The 18,719-nt window shown below is 48.2% G+C and overlaps 1 protein-coding gene across 3 annotated transcripts; it reads left to right on the top strand.

Annotated features, from left to right (window-relative positions):
- Positions 1–5,037: 5,037 nt before the first annotated feature.
- Positions 5,038–18,660, top strand: PRDM4 (PR/SET domain 4). 3 transcript variants are annotated; one of them, XM_084289196.1, is made up of 12 exons: positions 5,038–5,197; positions 5,412–5,534; positions 5,625–5,758; positions 6,386–6,571; positions 8,694–9,488; positions 11,508–11,657; positions 12,872–12,990; positions 13,718–13,803; positions 14,516–14,643; positions 14,862–15,176; positions 16,553–16,721; positions 18,079–18,660. In XM_084289196.1, exons 3-12 carry the CDS (start codon positions 5,626–5,628, stop codon positions 18,383–18,385), a joined length of 2,388 nt encoding a protein of 795 aa, XP_084145322.1. In that variant the 5' UTR covers positions 5,038–5,197; positions 5,412–5,534; position 5,625; the 3' UTR covers positions 18,386–18,660. The 3 variants fall into 3 exon arrangements, with proteins under 3 accessions (XP_084145322.1, XP_084145320.1, XP_084145321.1); XM_084289194.1 differs by lacking the exon at positions 5,412–5,534; XM_084289195.1 differs by having other exon boundaries at positions 5,412–5,758.
- Positions 18,661–18,719: the final 59 nt, after the last annotated feature.

Genomic DNA, 18,719 nt, shown 5'->3' with positions numbered 1-18,719 from the left:
GTTCATGTAGATAGGGGCTTACTAGTGGGACCCTACAAAATGCTTTAACTGGGGAGCTGAAAATCCATCTCAGCCATGCCAGATCCTTGCTGCACCCACCAGTTTGCCTGCAGCTTGCCAAGGAGTGGAGGTAGAGAAAAGAAAAAGACTTTTGGCAGCGAATTTACTTTCTTTTTTTTGCCACCATCAGTTTGGCGAGTTGAACATTTTGTCTGGGAGATCTGTGGGAAGGGATGGACGTGAAGAGGTACAGGCATGCAGGCTCTGTTAAAACTGCTCTTTTGCTCAAAGTGAAAGTTTCCGCCCTGCTCAGTCTTTCATGCCAAACAGTCCCTGAAGCGTGAGTAACTGAAACAACATCCTCCCCTCTGAGAAACACATCTATGTCTCTGCTGAGTCAGAAACCTGCAGCAGTGATGTCAGCGTGCGTTTTCAAGTCAGCTTCTGTAAACCTGCTGGCCCGTTCTGCAGCTTCAAAAAAACAATGCTGCAGGAGCAGTCCAGATAGTAATCTTCAAAGCGTGATGAACGTACACGGAGACTGTTCCAAACACGTAAATGAGAACAGTCCTCTACTCTCATTTATGCCAGGGGCAGGATCAGCACCAAAATGGCTCAAAATCCTGGGCAAGTATCCATCTACTTTCACCTCCGTCACCAACGTTGACTAGCAAGAGACAGTGACTCAAGCTGAAGGTTTCGTAGCATTACCTAATGGTTAGCTAATGCATTTTATGAGAAGTTGAGATCTTATCCAGTCGCAACCAAACGTCTTTCTAAAATGTCTGCCATTGTTTAGATGGGAGGGATGGGTGTGGGGCCAGAATTACTGGGGAACACCCCGTGGTATGCACAACTCAGTTCAGATCAAATAATCAAGACCCCTTCCTGCCTCTTAAATATCTGTGGAGACTCTTGAATGGCATTTGTTTTTCAGCATCGCTTGCACTATGAATTTTGCTGTCAGAGAGGTGTCTAGCAGAAGTGTTTTCAGGACAGAATTTTTAAATGAAAATATTGCATTCACTGTAGCACTAAGGTAGGCAAGGACTGAAAGTTTTCTTAAAGCAAAGAAGATGTTGGCCTCTAAGCAAATAAATGAAGTAGGAAAAGGACGTTTGATGTGTGCAATTATTCTATAGGAAATGCTGTTCTCTGTCATAAGCAGCACAAGCAAAGACCTTCCCCAGTCTAGGATCTTTGCAGCAGCACATAGGGAAACAGCAGCGTCCCTCTTGGGGCTCTCAGGTGACAAAACTTTTCACAGCTCTCCGTGACCCTGCCAGAAGTCCGGCCACATTCAAAAGGCAGGGTTAGGTTTCAGTTCTGTCGTCAAAAGCACTATTCTTTGCTGCCAGGCTTCTTTACCGTGTTTACTGTAAATGCAGGTCACCTGCACTTCCTAGGGGGTCAGATCTGCACCTGTGCTGAACAGACACCTGCTCCTCCTGCATGAAAAACCCACCTTGTTAATTGCTTAGAGAAATACACAGAAAAAAAAAATATTACACGTGAATGTGATCTGTTAACCCATGTGGCTGAAAGAGATGGTCTCACAGCAGAGCCTGCAGGCTGATCGTGTTTCTGAGCAAGAGAAGCAAGAAAACACACCACAAGCACTCGCTGGGCGTCCTATCTTGTTGACAGATCTCGTGTCACTCCCTCAGACAGGGCTTTACCCCTGGGCAGGGAGCCACACAAGGCAACACACCACGTGTCCCCTGGCAGGTCCCCTGTGAGAGAGCGAGGAGGGTGAGGGCGCTGCATGGTGCTCATACCCACCTTCACGCAGTGCGGGTCCTTATTGATGTGGCTACGTGCACAGGCTTGGGAAAGCTGCAGGACTGGCCCACATGTTCTTTTTAATTTGATGAGCAGGTGAAGACTGCATGGATAACATCCCTCTTCTAAGAAGAGCTTTTGATCCTCATCCCTAGAATTAGAATTTTCCCAAATCGTTAAGAAATTAGAAGTTTCAATTACAAATGAGAAGTTTCCCAAATTAACTTCTCGTCACACCTTTGCCCGGATGATGCTTTGACTCCCGAATACCACATCCTCCAAGCTGAAAGGAAGCAGAGGGCCTGGCTGGCTTTCTGGGAGGTAGAAGTCAGGTGTTACTCACTGCTCTATGAATGCAGAAAAGTCCTGCTTCAGAGTTGTTGCAAGAGGATATTCCAGCTCTGAGGTTCTGGAAGCTGTGCTGTTTCCACTTGTATCACATGTTTTGCCTTTTTTTTTTTTTTTTTTTTTTTTTCTCAGTACAAAGTTTAAATGGGGACACTGGGACATTCCTTACATACTCTGTTGCCTGTGGCATTCAAACAGGTTTCCTTCTTTTTTTTCTTCTTTTCCTTCTGCTTCTTTTTACTGCACTATATGCACCTAATTATCCAGCCAAAACTAAGAGAAAATATTTCCCACATACATAAAAATAAAACATTGAGGCGTCTTCCTTCCAGATATAACTTAGTTGTGGTTTTAACTGCATATATCCTAACACAGTATCTACAAGAACGTAATCTTTGTACAGAGGAACCCTCGACTTGTTCACTCGCTCCCACAAGAATCATGAATAACACTACTGACATTTTTGTGTTAAAGTGACTGCTTTGAATTACTTTGAATTACTCAAAGCAACAGATTCTCCTTGACACCACGTCCCTCGGCGTCTCAAATGAAAGTCATCACTGAAAATATTGTAATAGAAACACAAGCGTCGGCTGAACACATGCAAGTTCACCTACTTCCCAACGGATGAGGTCTCAACTATTTTGTCTGTGAACCTGTTACCGAGGAGGAGGAAGAAGAAAACACAACAGGAGTTAAAAAAGAAACCCTCACAACATTATGCATTTCTGATATTTTACTGTTCTGTAATTATACTGAATTCCAGTACTTATTATATATATTGTAGATTGTCTGGGCTCTTACAGTTTATTAACAGATATAAAACTGAAATTAACTGTTTCTCATGTTAACTGCATGTCACAGAATTACAGTAAAAACTGCAATTTAGATTGAGATTGAGGAATTTAAGAAAGAATTTGTGCTTTGCTAATAGTTTTAGCAGTGTGGGCCATCTCTCTCCAGCTCTTTAGCTCAAAGGGAGTGCTGCATCTAAGCTACAGAGGCTGCGTGCTGTGACTTTAACCAAAATATGGGTGGGCATGCAAAGTGCTAACAACCCCATAAAAGATGGAAGAAAATCTGGATATGTTAAATGGCCGGCCTCAACCATTGTTGTTTGCACAGTTTTCACCCAGTGTAACTGTGCTCACCCTGAGAAAGAGCCCCAGGCAGGTGAACAACAGCAGGAGAGGATGGCTGTGATATGAGGGCATGGTCCTGCAGGACTTCTGCTCACGCCGCAGAGAAGTACTAACGCATGCTAACTGCATCTTCTCCCCGTGATTTCAAGAGTCCCCCTTATTTTTCAGGATGTCTCCAGGATATTAATACAGCTTGAAACATAGCTCTGTAATTTGTTCTCACGCAGCAAGTACCACACAGCAAGTCAATAAACTAAGCTTTCAGGGGACGTGGCGCAGTCGTCTTATCAAAACACTTCACATATAACACCTGTTTCATATATAAAAAATATCTTCCCTTTCTGAAGAAACGTTTCTGAAATGTGTTTTATCACAATACCTTGGGCATGCAGAATACGTCTCTGCAGACAGAGATTAATTTCTCATTCAGTGACACTTCACAGTCCCACTGGCTTCCTTTGATACTGGTGCTTTACGCCAGCAGTTAAACTATCACTTGTTCAAGGGAGGAAAGTGGCTACAAGAAAAGCTGGAACCCTGAAGAAGTCATGCTTGCTAGTAGGAGAAAATACTTATCTGTTTATGACTGCACCCAATCTGGCTCCTAGGTTCAAAGTATTACTATCAGCTCAGAGAGCTGGAGTAATGTGAGGATTTCAGAGCAAGGCCAGTTCTCTGGTAGGACTGCACTGTCGTAATTGGCATTAAGATGAGCTCGGGGCTTGGGATAACCTGGTGTTTCAGGGCAGAGTTGAGATGTATTGAGAACAACTGTGAAGTTGCAAGGATGACAAGGGAAAATGTAATGTCTGCAGTCATCTTCTACGTATTAGAGGATTCGTGTGATGGAAGAGACTTTGGGGCTTGTAGCTGTTCACCAGAGTTTCTAAGAAAGATGCACAGTATTAGCAGTGGTATTAACCATACGAATGTGTGGTACTACACTCAAAAAAAAAAAAAAATAATAATAATAATTACAGTTAACCCCCCATCACGAGCTTTACAGTCCGTAAAGACCTGAGGCTTTCCTTCTGACTTGGTGAGACCTTTTTTTTTTGGCTGACTGAGAAACACTTGGTCACGGTTAGAGCATTTTTTGGCTTAGTGGAGAACCTGAGGGACTCTCACACAGGTGGTGCTCTAAGAGATGTCACTCCTTTGGTGACAGATGACAGAAGCCTGGCTTTACTTCACCTTAAAGTGGTCCTCTAGAAGGCAGGCATCTGGTCTAAACTAATCACGTAGGTCCCAGATACAGGCCAGAGACAGCGAGACAGCTCCACGGGGGACCCATCTCACGCTGACCCCGGGATGGGACGAAGCACAGCGTGGAGGTGCCTCATTTTCAGACAGCTAAACCCTAAAGAGAGGCTGTTTCCACCCCAAAAAGAACCGCTTGCTGCGTACTGAACTGCAACCACCCTTCCAGATTGTATGTTTAGCGTTTTATTTAGAACACGGGGCAGCCGTTCACCCCTTTACTTCAGCACCGCTTTGGGCAGGGAGTGGGGGGGTGTGGGGGATAACGGGGACATCCCAAAGCCTCGCCACAAGAGGCCGGGGCTCGGGGAAGGCGGCGGGGCCGCCCGCTGAGGGGGCTGCGGGCACGGGGCCGAGCCCCGCGGCGCCGCCGCTTCCTGACTGTGGCGCCCGGCGGCGGAAGCGGCTGCAGCCCCCTCCCGCCGCCATCTCCTCCTCCTCCTTCCTCCTCCTCCTCCTCCTCCTCATTCCGGGCCCCGCCCATGAGGCGGTGGTTGCGGCCGGGGCCGGGGCCGGGGCCGGGGCCGGGGGTAGGGGCAGGCGCCTGCCCGAGGGGCTGCGGCGGCTGCGGGCCGGGGCTGCTGCGGGCCCTGATGCGGCTGCGGCCGTCGCCGCTCCGCCGCCGGGAGAGGCCCCGGCCCGGCGCCGGGCCCCGCGCAGCGCAGGTGAGGCGGCCCCGAGGCCCCACCGGGGTGCTCGGGGGGGAGCCATGGGCAGCCCCCGGCAGCCAGGGGCCATCCCGGGGCTGTTTCGGGCCCGTGGGTGGCGGTGCCGCGGGGGGAGCTCCGGGGAGGCTGTGCTGTCGGGGTGGGGAAGGGAAGGCTGGGGGCAGGTTGGGCTTTTGGGACTAATTCTGCTAATCCTGGTCATTGCACTCAGATGTGATAAGTGTGTGGTCACAGCACGAGTGGTCGGCGTGTTTAATGCTTATCTTTCGAAGGCAGCGTTTCTGCGTCTCGACCTGAGTTTGTTTGCTCAACCCTTTTCTCCACAGCGCAGCCAGTAAGCAGGAATGCTCTTCCTTCTGTTTCCCTCTTTTTCTTTTTTGTTTTTTTTTTTTTGACCTGCCTTCTCCGCTCCCTTCCCCTCCAGGATGAATGAAATGAACCTGAGCCCTGTAGGGATGGACCAGCTGAGCTCGTCCTCTGTCAGCAATGCCCTGCCCGTCTCGGGGAGCCACTTGGGGCTGGCAGCGTCACCCACCCACAACGCCATCCCAGCGCCAGGTAAGGGCAGAGCCCCACCAGGGGTGCTGCAGCTGCTGCCCTGTGTTTTACTGTCAGGTGAAAGCTCGTAGCTGCCTGGCTAAAGTCGTGTCTTCAGCAGGTAATTAGGTGATGGGGAAATGGGGGAGGACAGACCATAAACCATCCCTTATGTGGGAAAACTATAGGGATGCATACTTACCAGTTTTATGCCTTAGTGGGAGTCTCCTTTTGTGTTTTGCACTGGGTGGGTGGGTGACAGCAGAGTCCTTTGAAATACGGCCTGTCACTGCACATCTGTCCCCATCTATGTCTATCTTCACTCAGGTGAAAATGATGGTCTTTCACCTGCAAAGCAAAGCTGTTTTCCTAGCTGTTCTTTCAGGGGACACAGACAGAAGTTTGTTACAATTGGGAAGCAGAAGCAGACCCTGCTTAATGTATCCAAGAGAAGATCTCCCCACGTTCAGGCATACCTCTCGCTGTTCTGATAACTGATCCATTCTTTGAAGCTTGTCGCCTTACGCTGTCAGTTCCATGTTGTCCTTCCACAGCAAGCTCCCGAGGAATTAGTAACCTCTTTGTGAGCGTGGTTGTTTATAAGCTCAGGTAGTCCCACTGAATTTAAATTAGCATTTTCTTTTCCAGGCTTGCCTGTTGCGATTCCAAACTTGGGCCCCTCCTTGAGTTCCTTGCCCTCTGCCCTGTCTCTGATGCTCCCAATGGGTATTGGGGATCGAGGAGTGATGTGTGGTATACCAGAGAGAAACTACACCCTACCTCCACCACCATACCCTCACCTGGAGAGCAGCTATTTCAGACACATTCTACCTGGTAAGTGGTCTGTGCTGACGGGTGGGAACAGAGAAGGAAACTGCTTTAAGAGCCATCTGGTTTCTGTCCTGAAGCAGCCAAGCCTGAATATTTAGCAGAGCTGTAAATTCTCTTGAGTTTTCCTGGAGTCTGGTGTGTCATTGACACACCTTCATGTTCAGATCTCTGTTGCTATATGTGTGTATGTGTATGTGAAGAGAATTGTAGGGCAATTGCTATTTAAACTGAACCTTTTATTGCTCCTCCTGTTGTTTTCTTTTAAGGTAAACCAGAAAACAAGGCATGGCTGATTTTGATCTCAGATGACTTGTTGTAGTTTAAAAACTACTGCTGTTTTGTTGTTGTTGTTGCTGTTCTCCTGTAGTCTGAAGTAGCACTTGATAGGCACATAGTGGTTACAGTAGTTCAGAGCTCGAATTGAACAAGTCATTGGCTGAGGAGTTTGGGCTCTTTCCCACCCCTTTAGTCCATGGCCCAGTTTTTCTTCATTTTTGTTCAAGGGTGGTTTTCAAAGGCCCAACATACTGATTTCTATCGTGATTCCCCTGTAGCGTGCATGTTGGAGTATAAATGTCGAATGTTACATGTTAGTGTATCGAGACATGGATATTCCAGCTTTAAACGTAGACCTTGTTTCGTTTTGTAGCTAAGATTGACAGGGTGGAAGGGGTTAGATAAACTTCAAGGTCACCCTGTGAGTGTTGTTGGTTCAGCCTGGATGAGGAAATGAAATACAGCAGCCCGGTTCTCGTCCAACTGCCTGACAGCTAGAGGCTGGGCTTGCCAACTGCTTAGCAGTAACCTTTCCTACTGCTCTGCATGCCCGCCCGTTCTGTGGGCAAAGAGTGGAGGAGGAGACAGTGCATCTGAGGGACAAAGGTATTTGCCATTCTTCTGAGGTGGAATAATGGATGCAGAAATATGTATTTGGTTTGTTTGTTTTGTTTTTAAATAGTCCACTTGATGTTTAGTCGGGTATTTCTTAGGGCTCCCCTGTCAGTCATCATGCTGCCTTCAACATCCTCTTGTTCAAGCGGCAGGGCACCACTGCTCACAGAAATGTTTGATGCAGCTGATGAAATGAAACCATCCATTTATTACTAACTTCTTGGCTTAGCCATTTTTGTGGGGTTGTGTTGCAGGAGGAGTGACCGTGCTTGCATGCTTATAACAACAGACATGTCTGCATGGAAATTTTTTACAGCAACAAATGGCTCAGAGGGTTCAAGGCCAAAAAGAAACACGCTGACTCAGGTCTTGCAGAATCTGCAAAATCTTTCTCTGTCTCCACTGGAAGTACTGTTTACTTGACTGTGCTGATGAATTTCCTCCCAAGATTTTTCAGCTTTGTCTAGTAGGAGAAGCTGGTGCTGTGTAAATATAGGTTAGTGTTTCTCTGTATCCTAAGTCCTGAGGTTGTTTGATGCTGAGGAGCTTTCCAGAACTAGCAGAAAAGATGTTAAGGTTTCTAATTTATATTTAACCGAGCTATTGTTTTGAGGAGAAAAAGCATGCTTTTCATCTAAGGAAAGAGAGCAGATGACTCAGGATACCTTTGAGAGACCTTATCGCGGTCCTTTGGAATTGCAGCTGATGGGCTCTGAGATGCCTCATTTAGTCTCAGAGGAAGGAAGTCGTCATTGTTAAAACTTAAATACCTAAGCAGAAAAAAAGGATGTATCGTGGACAACTGTTTCTAGCGGAGATGAAACAGGGTTTATCAGATGTTCGATTCTACTGGAAGCCCTCCTTCTTTTCTGAGCTGGTTCTCAAGAAGGAAAAGTAATGCCCAAAATGCAAAGAACCCTGCTGTGGTTCAGAGCCTGGCTTAAATGCTGCCAGAAACTTGGCTCTTTGTCAGAGTGATAGAGGCACGTAACTAGAGACCTGCTCTGCTGGGTGGAAGCTCTGTTTTTGTTGTCAAAAGGTAGTCTGGCAAGAGTGTGGGGTTGGCGTATGTTTGTGAGGAAGGTTTTGGGATCAGTGGTTTTTAATTAGCCATAACATAAGGAGCGTGCCTTCAAGGATTTAGGTCTTAGTGCATTACTCTGCAGCAATGGGGTATTTCTGTGCGAGATTTGAAAACCAACCTATGCCATCTCACCCTCTTCTCTTCTCCCAGGTATCTTATCTTACCTGGCTGACAGACCTCCGCCTCAATACATCCATCCCAACACTATCAACGTGGACAGCAACTCGGCGCTGTCGGTCCCCAGCAACCCCTCGGCCCTGGACCCCTACCAGCCCGGCGGCACCGTGGGGCTGGAGCCGGGGCTGGTGTCCATGGACTCCCGCTCGGTCAGCGCGCACGGTGCCCAGAACCTGCACCCCGCCGAGAGCCACGAGGTAGCGCTGGACACCGCCATCAGCATGGAGAGCGTCTCCAGGGTGACCAGCCCCATCTCCACCGACGGCATGGCGGAGGAGCTCACGATGGACGATGTAGCAGGGGAGCACTCGCAGATCCCCAGCGGCTCCCGGAGCCACGAGCCTCTGACCGTGGAGGCGGTGGGGAGCAACCTGGCGTCGGAGGCGGTGGGGCACGGCGGCGTCCTCCCCATTCACAGCAGCACTTTGGACCTCCCCGTCGTCATGGAGCCCGACCACATCGCCGGGCGGGTGACGGGGATAGCGGACAGCACACTAAATGACTCCATTCATACTGTGGCCATGAGCACCAACTCCGTGAGCGTGGCGCTCTCTACCTCACACAACCTAGCTTCCCTGGACTCGGTAGCCTTGCACGAAGTGGGCCTCAGCCTCGAGCCGGTGGCGGTGTCTTCCATCAATCAGGAAGTAGCCATGGGGCCAAGCCACGTGGACGTGTCTGCGGACAATCTGGCTTTCGTACCGTCCTCCCTGCAGATGGAAGACTCCAACTCGAACAAGGAGAACATGGCAACCTTGTTCACCATCTGTGAGTGCGCCTTCGCTGCTTTCTTGGGGTTGGGCTCGGCGCGTTGCCGCTGTCCGGAGGGATGGCAGGGCTCTTGCTGCCAGTCTCGCAGATTTTGGCGAAACAAACCTCGCTGTTTAACAAGTCCAAAAAAAAATTGGAACATCTGCAGTGGCAGATTAACCTCCAACTCGTGAAAACATCCTGTTATGTCTACGTTGTTCTCTTTGTGTCCCTCTCCCATGCTGCCTTCAGGTTGGAAGCGTAGCTCTTTATGAGCCTCGTGCCTTTAGTGGCTGTGCTGGTGCTGCCCTTTCAAATAAGACTTATTTTTTAAAGTCCAATCACAAATGACTCTTCTGGCTGTGTTTAAAGACAAAGACAAACGCAAGCTGTGCATTTAATCAGGTGGCCATAGCTGTTGAGTTTAACGTTGTGTGACTTTGTAGAAGTTTTATTAAACCGTGAGCAATCACCACGAAAATGTTGTTCTCAACAGGACCTACTGGAAAAAAGAGCAGAGAGGGAGGGAAGTTTTTAGTATTTCTAATTATTCTCATCCAAGGACTTCAGTACAGAGGTTAGTTGATCTCCTAGGAAAAGAGGAGCACTGCACACTGTATTCTCTCAGTCCTGTCATAGTTGAAGGAGGGGTGTTTGAGCACAGTGAAGTTCTCGTTTGCAGAGATGGAGATCTGAACTTCCACCCGCAGCTTGTCTGGCGTCCTGCCACCGAAGCGTAAGGCCAGCTTTTCTGTGCGGTTGTCTCAGTCGTGGCAGCATTGCTGCCTGCTGCTCCTGCACCCGAACTGGTGGAGGGGCAGTTGTTTCAGAGCCTCTGGATGGTTCTTCATCACCGACAAGGCAGAAATCAGGGCCTTTTTCAGAAAGATTTTTACCGTGTTCCTAAGTAGGACGAAAAAAAGTGTGCCTTTGCTGCAGACCTAAATGTTTGTGAAACAGAGGACACTTTTTGGTCGTCTTTGCTTACAGTTCTGGCTCTCTGAATCAGAGCACTAATCACTCTGATTTTTATGCATTATTTGGCAAGGACAGAAGTAGAAATTCACATGCCAAAGAATGTTTATTTGTTTGTTTGTTTTCTCCAGTTCTTAAAAAGGTAGGAACCCCTAAACCTTTCCAAGTGGCTGTGTCACATGCCTACAACTTGCATTTTTTTCCTTTTTGCCCCTTCCTGGGGCTACTCCACAGCTCCCTGGTGGCCTGAGGTAGGCAAGGCTTAAAAACAGCTACAACAAGTTTCTCCTTACTCGGGTCTGGCTGTCGTGGCTGTTGCACTCGTACACGTGAGGCAATTCTGATATAAACTCTACCTGCTAATTTAGTGGGTACCTTCCTGCCTGTAATTGCAGAGTTGCTCGAACTGCGCTTTGTGTGGGGTCAGATTCCAGCATGCTGATCTTGCTCTCTCTCCAAAAATCTCTTCAAAAAAAAAAAATAATAAGGGAGCTGTTGTTTACGCCTGCTGAAGACTGCTTCTGTGATAGGTGTTTGTGCTGGAGTTGGGCCATCATGGGGCCAAAGAAGGTCTTTGTGGAGACCCTGCTTAATTAACTGAGCGTCTTTCTTTAGGAGAATGATTTGTCAGGAGAGCGTTTCCTGAGTAGGTGTTGGTTGCTCCATTCATGGAGAATTCAAATGATGTCTTTTTTTTGAGGTGAGAGCGTTTTACGATGTGCTTTTTCCTGAATTTGTTGGGCCAAGGACTTTCAGTGGTTTATTTTTCAGTGGCTCTGTCCCGTCACTGCTCCTGTAGGGAAAGCCTACAGGTCATCAGGCAGGCAGGTTTTCCTCGTGGCTGATGTGAATTTGCTAGGAACGGTGACGTGCTGGTGCCCACCTGCCTGTAACAGGAGGGTTTGCAGTCTTCTGAGCAAAAAGCTCCTCAAACTGGTGAGTTAAAGCAGGTAGAAACAGGCTTGGGCAGGAGCTGAGCTAGAACATGCCGGCGGGGAGCTGATCGCAGCACGGGGGCTGTTTCATCTGTTTCATCCCTGCTGTCCCTTCTCCTCCCTGCAGGGTGCACGCTGTGTGACAAGGCGTACCCATCGGACTGCCCGGATCACGGGCCCGTCACCTTCGTCCCGGACACCCCGATAGAGAGCCGAGCCAGGCTCTCCCTCCCGAAGCAGCTGCTCCTCCGGCAGTCTCTCATGGGAGCCGAAGTGGGTAAGAACCAGCTGACTCTTTGTTCCTGCACAGCAGTTTGTAATACGCTCACCACCTGAAATCCCAAACTGTAGGGATTTTAATATGGGAAAGAAACACTGCAAGGCAGAGGCTCTTCTGTAATCACCCCGGCTTCTCTTGTTCAAGAGCTTCTTGTCCTCCAGTTGCTGTTTAGACGTCAGCTAGGGGTGCTGCCACGCAGCGTTACTCCAACACTTGATAAGGTCAAGCACAAGCAAGGTATGGTGTTTATTTTTATCATGTGCTAAACAGGCCAGGCACAGCTTTGATAAGAAAAAAAAACACTACAGCACTTGCAGTCTGGGGGAAGATACCGAGTAGAAATAAAGGAAGAGATTTCTGTCTGCTTGTTCATCAGCTTGGTTTGCTACCTGTGGGTCTTCAGGATGCTGTCATTGGAGAATTGATCACGAGTGCTTCTTTTTTTCCCCCCCCTCCATTTACATTTGGCATGTAGACTGTGACCCTGTCATTGGATGTGGACCTTGTAACTGTGTTACACGCCCTTGTCACCTGGAAGCCGAAGAGCACAGTGCAATCCCCTAAGGACCTGAAGGCTAGAGAAGAATGTGATTATCGGCTCGCTTAGTGCTGCTGCTTGTTGAGCGTAGATTACACTTGTTCTTTTCAAGCTCCACTAGTTCCCAGTTTATTCCTGAAAGCTGTGCGGTGTGTTCATGTAGCTCTCTCTATGTAAATGTTTAATAATAAATAATATACACGCAGGAATCCCTCTGCCCATGACAGAAATACAGCTGCCTCTGGGGAGAAATGCAGAAGCTGCTTAACAATGCCCAGCAACAATTCTGGAAATTCCTGGGGATTAGGTAGGCGAAATGTAGTTCCTGAAACTAGTGTTTTCTGCTTCTGCAGAAAGTGCCACGGAAACTTTTAATTGGTGCAAGTGGCTAGGCTCTTAGTTGTATAGCTTACTAAAAAGTAAATTGCCTGCTTTTGACAGACGAAATGAGTATTTGTAATTACAGCAAAGCGGCTCCCGATAGTGTCATGTGGTGGTGGTGGTTCTTGTCTCTGCATTAGGTGTGTTCTACATGTGAAATAGAAGCTTTGATGATCTTATGCCTAGATAATCCCCCCCCGGAGCGTTACCTCATAAGCCTCCCAGCTTTTTGTTAAGCATCCTTCGTCGTTTAAATCATTGATTTCTGCAGATGTCGGTCTTCTACTGCTAGGTGTGTGGACGCGAGAAACCATTCCTGTAAGGACTTGTTTTGGACCTCTGATCGGGCAGCAGAGCCATTCCCTGGAGGTGGCTGACTGGACAGACAAAGCAGCCAGTCACATCTGGAAGGTCGGTGGTGTTATGGGCTCTGCAGGCATGACTTTATCTGGTGAAATGACACAGCAGCTTTCACGTTATCATCCTTGCCAAAACCAAAAAACTAAAGCAGTTTGATTGCTTAAGGCTTAATCTCAGCAGAGCAGAGCTGTATATCGTGTGATATATGCTGGTAGTCAGTCCTGACCTCCACCAAACATCTTTAATGCCTTTTCTTTCCAAGGGCTGCACGTGGTTTCCAGTATTTGTGTGGAGTTGCAGCGGAGATTGGATATGAATTTCTAGGCAGCACGTGTTTGTTTTGTGTTGCTTATAGAAAGTTTCCACAGGTGATAAATCACTTGGTGTAGGGAAGCTGCTTTACAGCTTTCTTTTTCCCATCATTTCATGTTGAGAAAATAAAATTGATCTATATAAATAAAGTAGGCACCGTGTGCCCAGGTGCTGTTATTCACAAGACGTGGCTTGGAAGAAAATGAACTAGATGCATTGCTGCTGGGAGCTGAAGGTGGTGAGCGGGGAAAGCTGCTGATAAACGGTTTTTCTAGTCTCCTGGGGAGCAGAGAGGTCAAGATTTCTGTGTATAGGGTGTAAGAACGGGGCTGTTGGTCTTGGCAGCAGCAATGGTGACCTCCTGACGCATTCTAGTTAAACACATCCTCTCTTAAAGGCAGAAACTCTCTTTCACTGTGTTTGTTGCTGCATTTCATCCTAAGATTGCATCCGTTTCTCCTGGTAGATCTATCACAACGGTGTCTTGGAGTTCTGCATCATTACAACGGATGAAAATGAATGTAACTGGATGATGTTTGTACGCAAAGCCAGGTGAGAGCCACCGATGCTGTGCTAAGTAGCTGGGAGTCTGGGCTCACGGCAGGCTGTGCTGGCTGCCCAGACAGCTCCTGAGCTTGGGACCTGCAGGAGTTATCCAGGTGTCTTGGAGTGAGGGGAGAGAGTGAAGCAGGACCCTGTAGAGAATATAACAGGGGAGCCTGTAGACACGCTGTAGTAAAACAGCCCCAAACCTGAATGCTTTCTTGGGTTTCAAATACTGGGAACCAAATATATGTAAGGTACAGCTTCAGAAGATGAGTTATCACATCTTGCAAATGGTGTTCAAGAGTTAGGTTTGAAGATAAATTTGCTTTAAGACTTGCCTGATATCTTCTCTCATGTGTTCTCTGTTGCTTAAGGGGGTTGTTATGAAAAACATAAGTATTTTTTTAGTTCCTTTAGTGATGCTAAACTCTTTTCCCTCAGCCCACTCCAGTGTCTATTAATAACTTTGTCAGTAAGATACCACAGTTTTGTTTGATGGAACAGATTGGTTTTTAAGGTCCAGTTTTCCTTTACTTTCCTTTAAAATAAAGAAAGACAGAAGTGACAGATGTGATTTTTTATAATGTGCTGGCAAGCACTGAGGTTCTCGTTACCTATTTATAGGAATCTCCTCTTTCCTTTTTTTTTTTTTTTTTTCCTTCTTTCTGTATTTCTGGAGCATAACTTTCTTTCTTCATAACTCTCTTTATTGCTATAGGAACCGGGAAGAGCAGAATCTGGTAGCTTATCCTCACGACGGAAAAATTTACTTCTGCACCTCCCGGGACATCCCACCTGAACACGAGCTTCTCTTTTATTACAGCCGGGACTACGCACGCCAGCTCGGTAAGGAAGCACTGGGCTTTGTGGGCTTTGCAGGGACTACCCAGCATGAATTGCCTTTTGCTGTGACTTGGGAGTGCTTGGTGTTCCTTGTCAGTCCCGAGTGGTGTACATCAGAGTCGTCTTTTCCATTATTCCTGAAAGGAGCTGGAGTGAAGATGGCTCCAGCTGGCTTTGCTACCCCAAAGTGCCTCCCTAAAAGCCATGCTTTGTGCCCAAAGGTGTCCCCGAACATCCAGACGTGCACATCTGCCACTGTGGAAAGGAGTGCGCTTCCTACGCGGACTTCAAGGCCCATCTGAGCAGCCATATCCACAGCCACCTCCCCAGCCAGGGCCACAGCAGCAGCCACGGGCCAGGCCACGGCAAGGAAAGGAAGTGGAAGTGCTCCATGTGCCCCCAGGCTTTCATCTCCCCTTCCAAGCTCCACGTCCACTTCATGGGGCACATGGGCATGAAGCCGCACAAGTGCGATTTCTGCAGCAAAGCTTTCAGCGACCCCAGCAACTTACGGACGCACCTCAAGATACACACAGGTGAGGGCTGGGGACCTGTGCTCATAAAAACACTGGGGCAGGGCCTGTTCTCTGCTCCCTGGGCCAGCTGGCGGGGTGTAGCTCGTGTCCATAAAGCCAAGCTCTTGCCCCTGCTCTCAGAGCAGCACCCTGACTGGCTACAGGAATGAGCCCTGTGCTAATCGCGGGGCATGGTCTCAGAGAGCTCTGGTTGGCATGGGATAGGGCAGTGCTTGTAGGGCAGTGCTTAGCCCTGTGTTCTGACTGATAGTTCAGTTCTGTGCCTAAAAGACTGTTGGTTAAGTGTTTTGTGCGTTACAGTTGGGAAGAATTGTCAGGCTTTGTCTGAAAGACAGAAATCCCTTATTCCCTCCCAGCAGCTATGGTACAGCAAGGCTTCCCTTCTGCTTATGAGAAGCCAACTGGGTTGGAGAGCTTGTAGCGGGGACAGTTGTACGCTTAACTGTGGGGCTGAGACCTCTCCCCTCGTTCCTGCTTGGTTTTTCGTCTTAAGCAAAGGGCACAAGACCAAAATTGGTGACTGAAGCAGATAAAGCTCAGCACTGTCACTCATCAAAGCTTAAAAGTCTGAGTATGCTGTCGACTTTTGTGTGCATTTGGGTATCACTAGGGGCTTTGGAGATAAAGGAAGAATTGTCAGAAGATCTGAGGATGAAAAAGAGGAGGAAAAAACAGTGAAAGATTTTTCAGCTGTGTAAGAACATGATAGAGGGTAAGAAAATGCATTTAACACAGGGTGAGAAGAGGGGAGAGGGTGAAGAGCCAGTCCAGCAAGAGGCATGTGGGTATTTTTTCCTCTGTTCTCTCAGTAAGGTTGGGAGTATTTCTGGCAGTGGAGGAACTACAGATAGATAACTAGAAAAATGGGATTAAAGCAGGTTACCAAAGAGCCAGTGAGCTTTGTATGCGTGTGTTAGATAAGAGTGCTTGTTTTTTCTAGACAGTATCTGTGTTTAGGGTCCGGTAAGGCATCGGAGACAGTTCCTATGGGAAATAATAGTGGAGATAAGGTACTGTACATTAATACATCCCTGATGGTTACAATTAAAAAGGAGGCTACCCTTATTTTTACTCAAGAATTCATCTTGGATAACCCTAGTCTTATTGGATGTTTGCCTGAATCCCTGCTGGAAAATGTACTAGTCCCTTGGTGATGTTTTGAGACCTCACACAGGGAGGCATGGTTGGTGTAGACAAGCGGTGGAAAGTTTGACTTTCAGGGAAGGGGAGAAGAGGAATCAGTCAAGGGTTGTTAGAAGGACAAAGCACAGTGCCATGCACCACGGGAAGGGTTCAGTGTTGCAGAAGTGTTCAGAGTTTCAGAAGCGGCCAGGCTTGCTTACTGTCGGTCTGTGGGTGTCCGTGTGTCCTCGCAGGCCAGAAGAATTACCGCTGTACCCTCTGCGACAAGTCGTTCACCCAGAAGGCTCACCTGGAATCGCACATGGTCATCCACACCGGGGAGAAGAACCTGAAGTGCGATTACTGTGAAAAGCTCTTCATGCGGAGGCAGGACCTCAAGCAGCACGTCCTCACTCACACGCAGTAAGTGGTCTTTGGGGACGTGTGGGGCTGCGGTAAATAACGAAGCTTCACGGCCTGAAAATTTGCAGCGTGCAAAGCGTTTGGCCCGGGGAGTGTAGGTTCAGCCTGTAGAATAGCAGAGATGTCGGTCTGGATGAGTGCCTCGGTACTTGGCCTGCTGCTGCTGCGCCTGGCCTGGCCGAGTGTTTGTTTGCAATCCTTCCACGACAAAGGAAATTCCAGGCACGCACCCTGTCTTGTGAAATAGCACGCTGGAGCGCTCCTCGCTTTGAAGAGGGGGTCAGGCAGTCGATGTGCATTTAGCTCGCTGCTGAGAACTGTCTCTGAGTCCCAACATGAGAAATCAAACTCCTCGGTACTGTTATTCCCAGCTGGTAGTGAAGTCTCTCTCTCTGTCTGCACCTGGGGGAGTGGATCTGCTCCCACCTGTTACTTCCACCCCAAGCCTCGTTTGTGCTCTTTGCCCCTTCTGTAGGGGGAGATGCCCACAGGCAGGGCAGGGCAGGGCAGGTCTCCATCCACCTCCCCCATTTCTCTGTAGCTCTCCCAGGCCCTCAGCTCTCTGCCAGGCCCTTGGCTCTGAGGCTTTTATCCATCCTGTTTGGAGTTACTCCCAGTCCAAGTTCCTCCCTTACAGGCTGCTTGCCCAAAGCTAATCCCTCTGCTTGTCTCATTTTCGGCATCTGGTTCTTGTACGCACTTCAGATCAGCTTGCTGCTGCTTTCCTGCTGCCTAGGAGACAGCACAGTGCAGCTAGCACCAGGGAGGGAGGGAGGAAGAGACTTGCTTTGCTGCTTGATCTTACAGCCAGAGCTGGGAGCACTGCTGCTGGGAAGCTTTTTGCACAGTCACCTGCAGAATTTGACTGCTGCAGTCTGGTAATGCTCCGCTCAGCATTTACGGCTGAGGTTTGCTACCACTCAGCAGCTTTGTTCATTTTTGTTGTGTGTTTGTGTTTTTTTCTCCTTCCTGTTTGCGCAGGATGGGAAGCAGGGAGAATAACCCATCCACCGTGGCAATACCTCTGTCCTTGCCAAAACACGGAGCTGAACCAGGGTTTGGTCTTACTTCTGAAGACAAACAAACAAAAACCTTGCCGAATTCTTTTTAAACTTATCATCAGAAAAGATAAACATTGGTTGCACGCTAGGAGTTAACCCAAAAAGCTTGACTTTGGCCAGTGGTGGGGGAGTAGAGAAGAAGGGCTTTGTGAACATGCTGCTTTCTGAGAGAAAACTGAACAGTGTTCACACTTCAGTGCTGCAGTAATGCTGGCAAACCCCTTTTCTCTTTAATACAGCACCAGCTGCCTTGCTGCAGAAGCAAACTAACTTTTTTTTTTTTTTTTGTCTGGCAGAGAACGGCAGATCAAGTGCCCCAAGTGTGACAAGCTGTTCCTGAGGACAAATCACCTGAAGAAGCATCTCAACTCACATGAAGGAAAGAGGGACTATGTCTGTGAAAAATGCACCAAGGCTTACCTAACCAAATATCACCTCACTCGCCACTTAAAAATATGTAAAGGTCCCACGTCCAGCCTGTCAGCCCCGGAGGAGGAAGAGGAGGATTCCGAGGAGGAATTAATAGACTCAATGAGGACTGAAGACTGTAGGATTAACAACGGAGTCTATTCAGCAGGTGATGCCCTCACTGGACACAAATGAAGAAAAGGGAGAGGGAAATTTTATTGGATATTAAAACTGGGGAAGGAAAAAAAAACACACCACAAAAAAAACTCTTGTTTCCCCAGTCAACAGCATATGTCAAATTCCTTTTGTTTTGGTCTCCCCACTACCGCCACTTAACGAACTCTGTAGCCAAAACACTGAACGAGAACGGATCACGCACTTACAGATGCTCAGAAGGAAAGGTGAGGAACGGAGCTGTTTCACACACGCTGTGCATACTTCTTTTCCAAATCACTCAGATTAATCCATCCAGCGCTAGGACACACGCCACACCTCGCATCGTCCTTTGAGTGAAGAGCCACAACCCAGA

The sequence above is a fragment of the Netta rufina genome, assembly GCF_964035555.1.
Source record: "Netta rufina genome assembly, chromosome: 1".
Classification (NCBI taxonomy): Eukaryota; Metazoa; Chordata; class Aves; order Anseriformes; family Anatidae; genus Netta; species Netta rufina.
Note: the sequence above shows the minus strand (reverse complement) of the source record. Positions and strands in the feature narration are given on the sequence as shown.

What these genes read in the sequence shown, in the direction of transcription:
- PRDM4 (XM_084289194.1), top strand. Translation starts at nt 5,626, where the DNA reads ATGAATGAAATGAACCTGAGCCCTGTAGGGATGGACCAGCTGAGCTCG. An exon ending in CAGCCAGTCACATCTGGAAG is followed by an intron (nt 12,991 to 13,717) that starts GTCGGTGGTGTT and finishes TTCTCCTGGTAG; the next exon opens with ATCTATCACAACGGTGTCTT. An exon ending in GGACTACGCACGCCAGCTCG is followed by an intron (nt 14,644 to 14,861) that starts GTAAGGAAGCAC and finishes TTGTGCCCAAAG; the next exon opens with GTGTCCCCGAACATCCAGAC.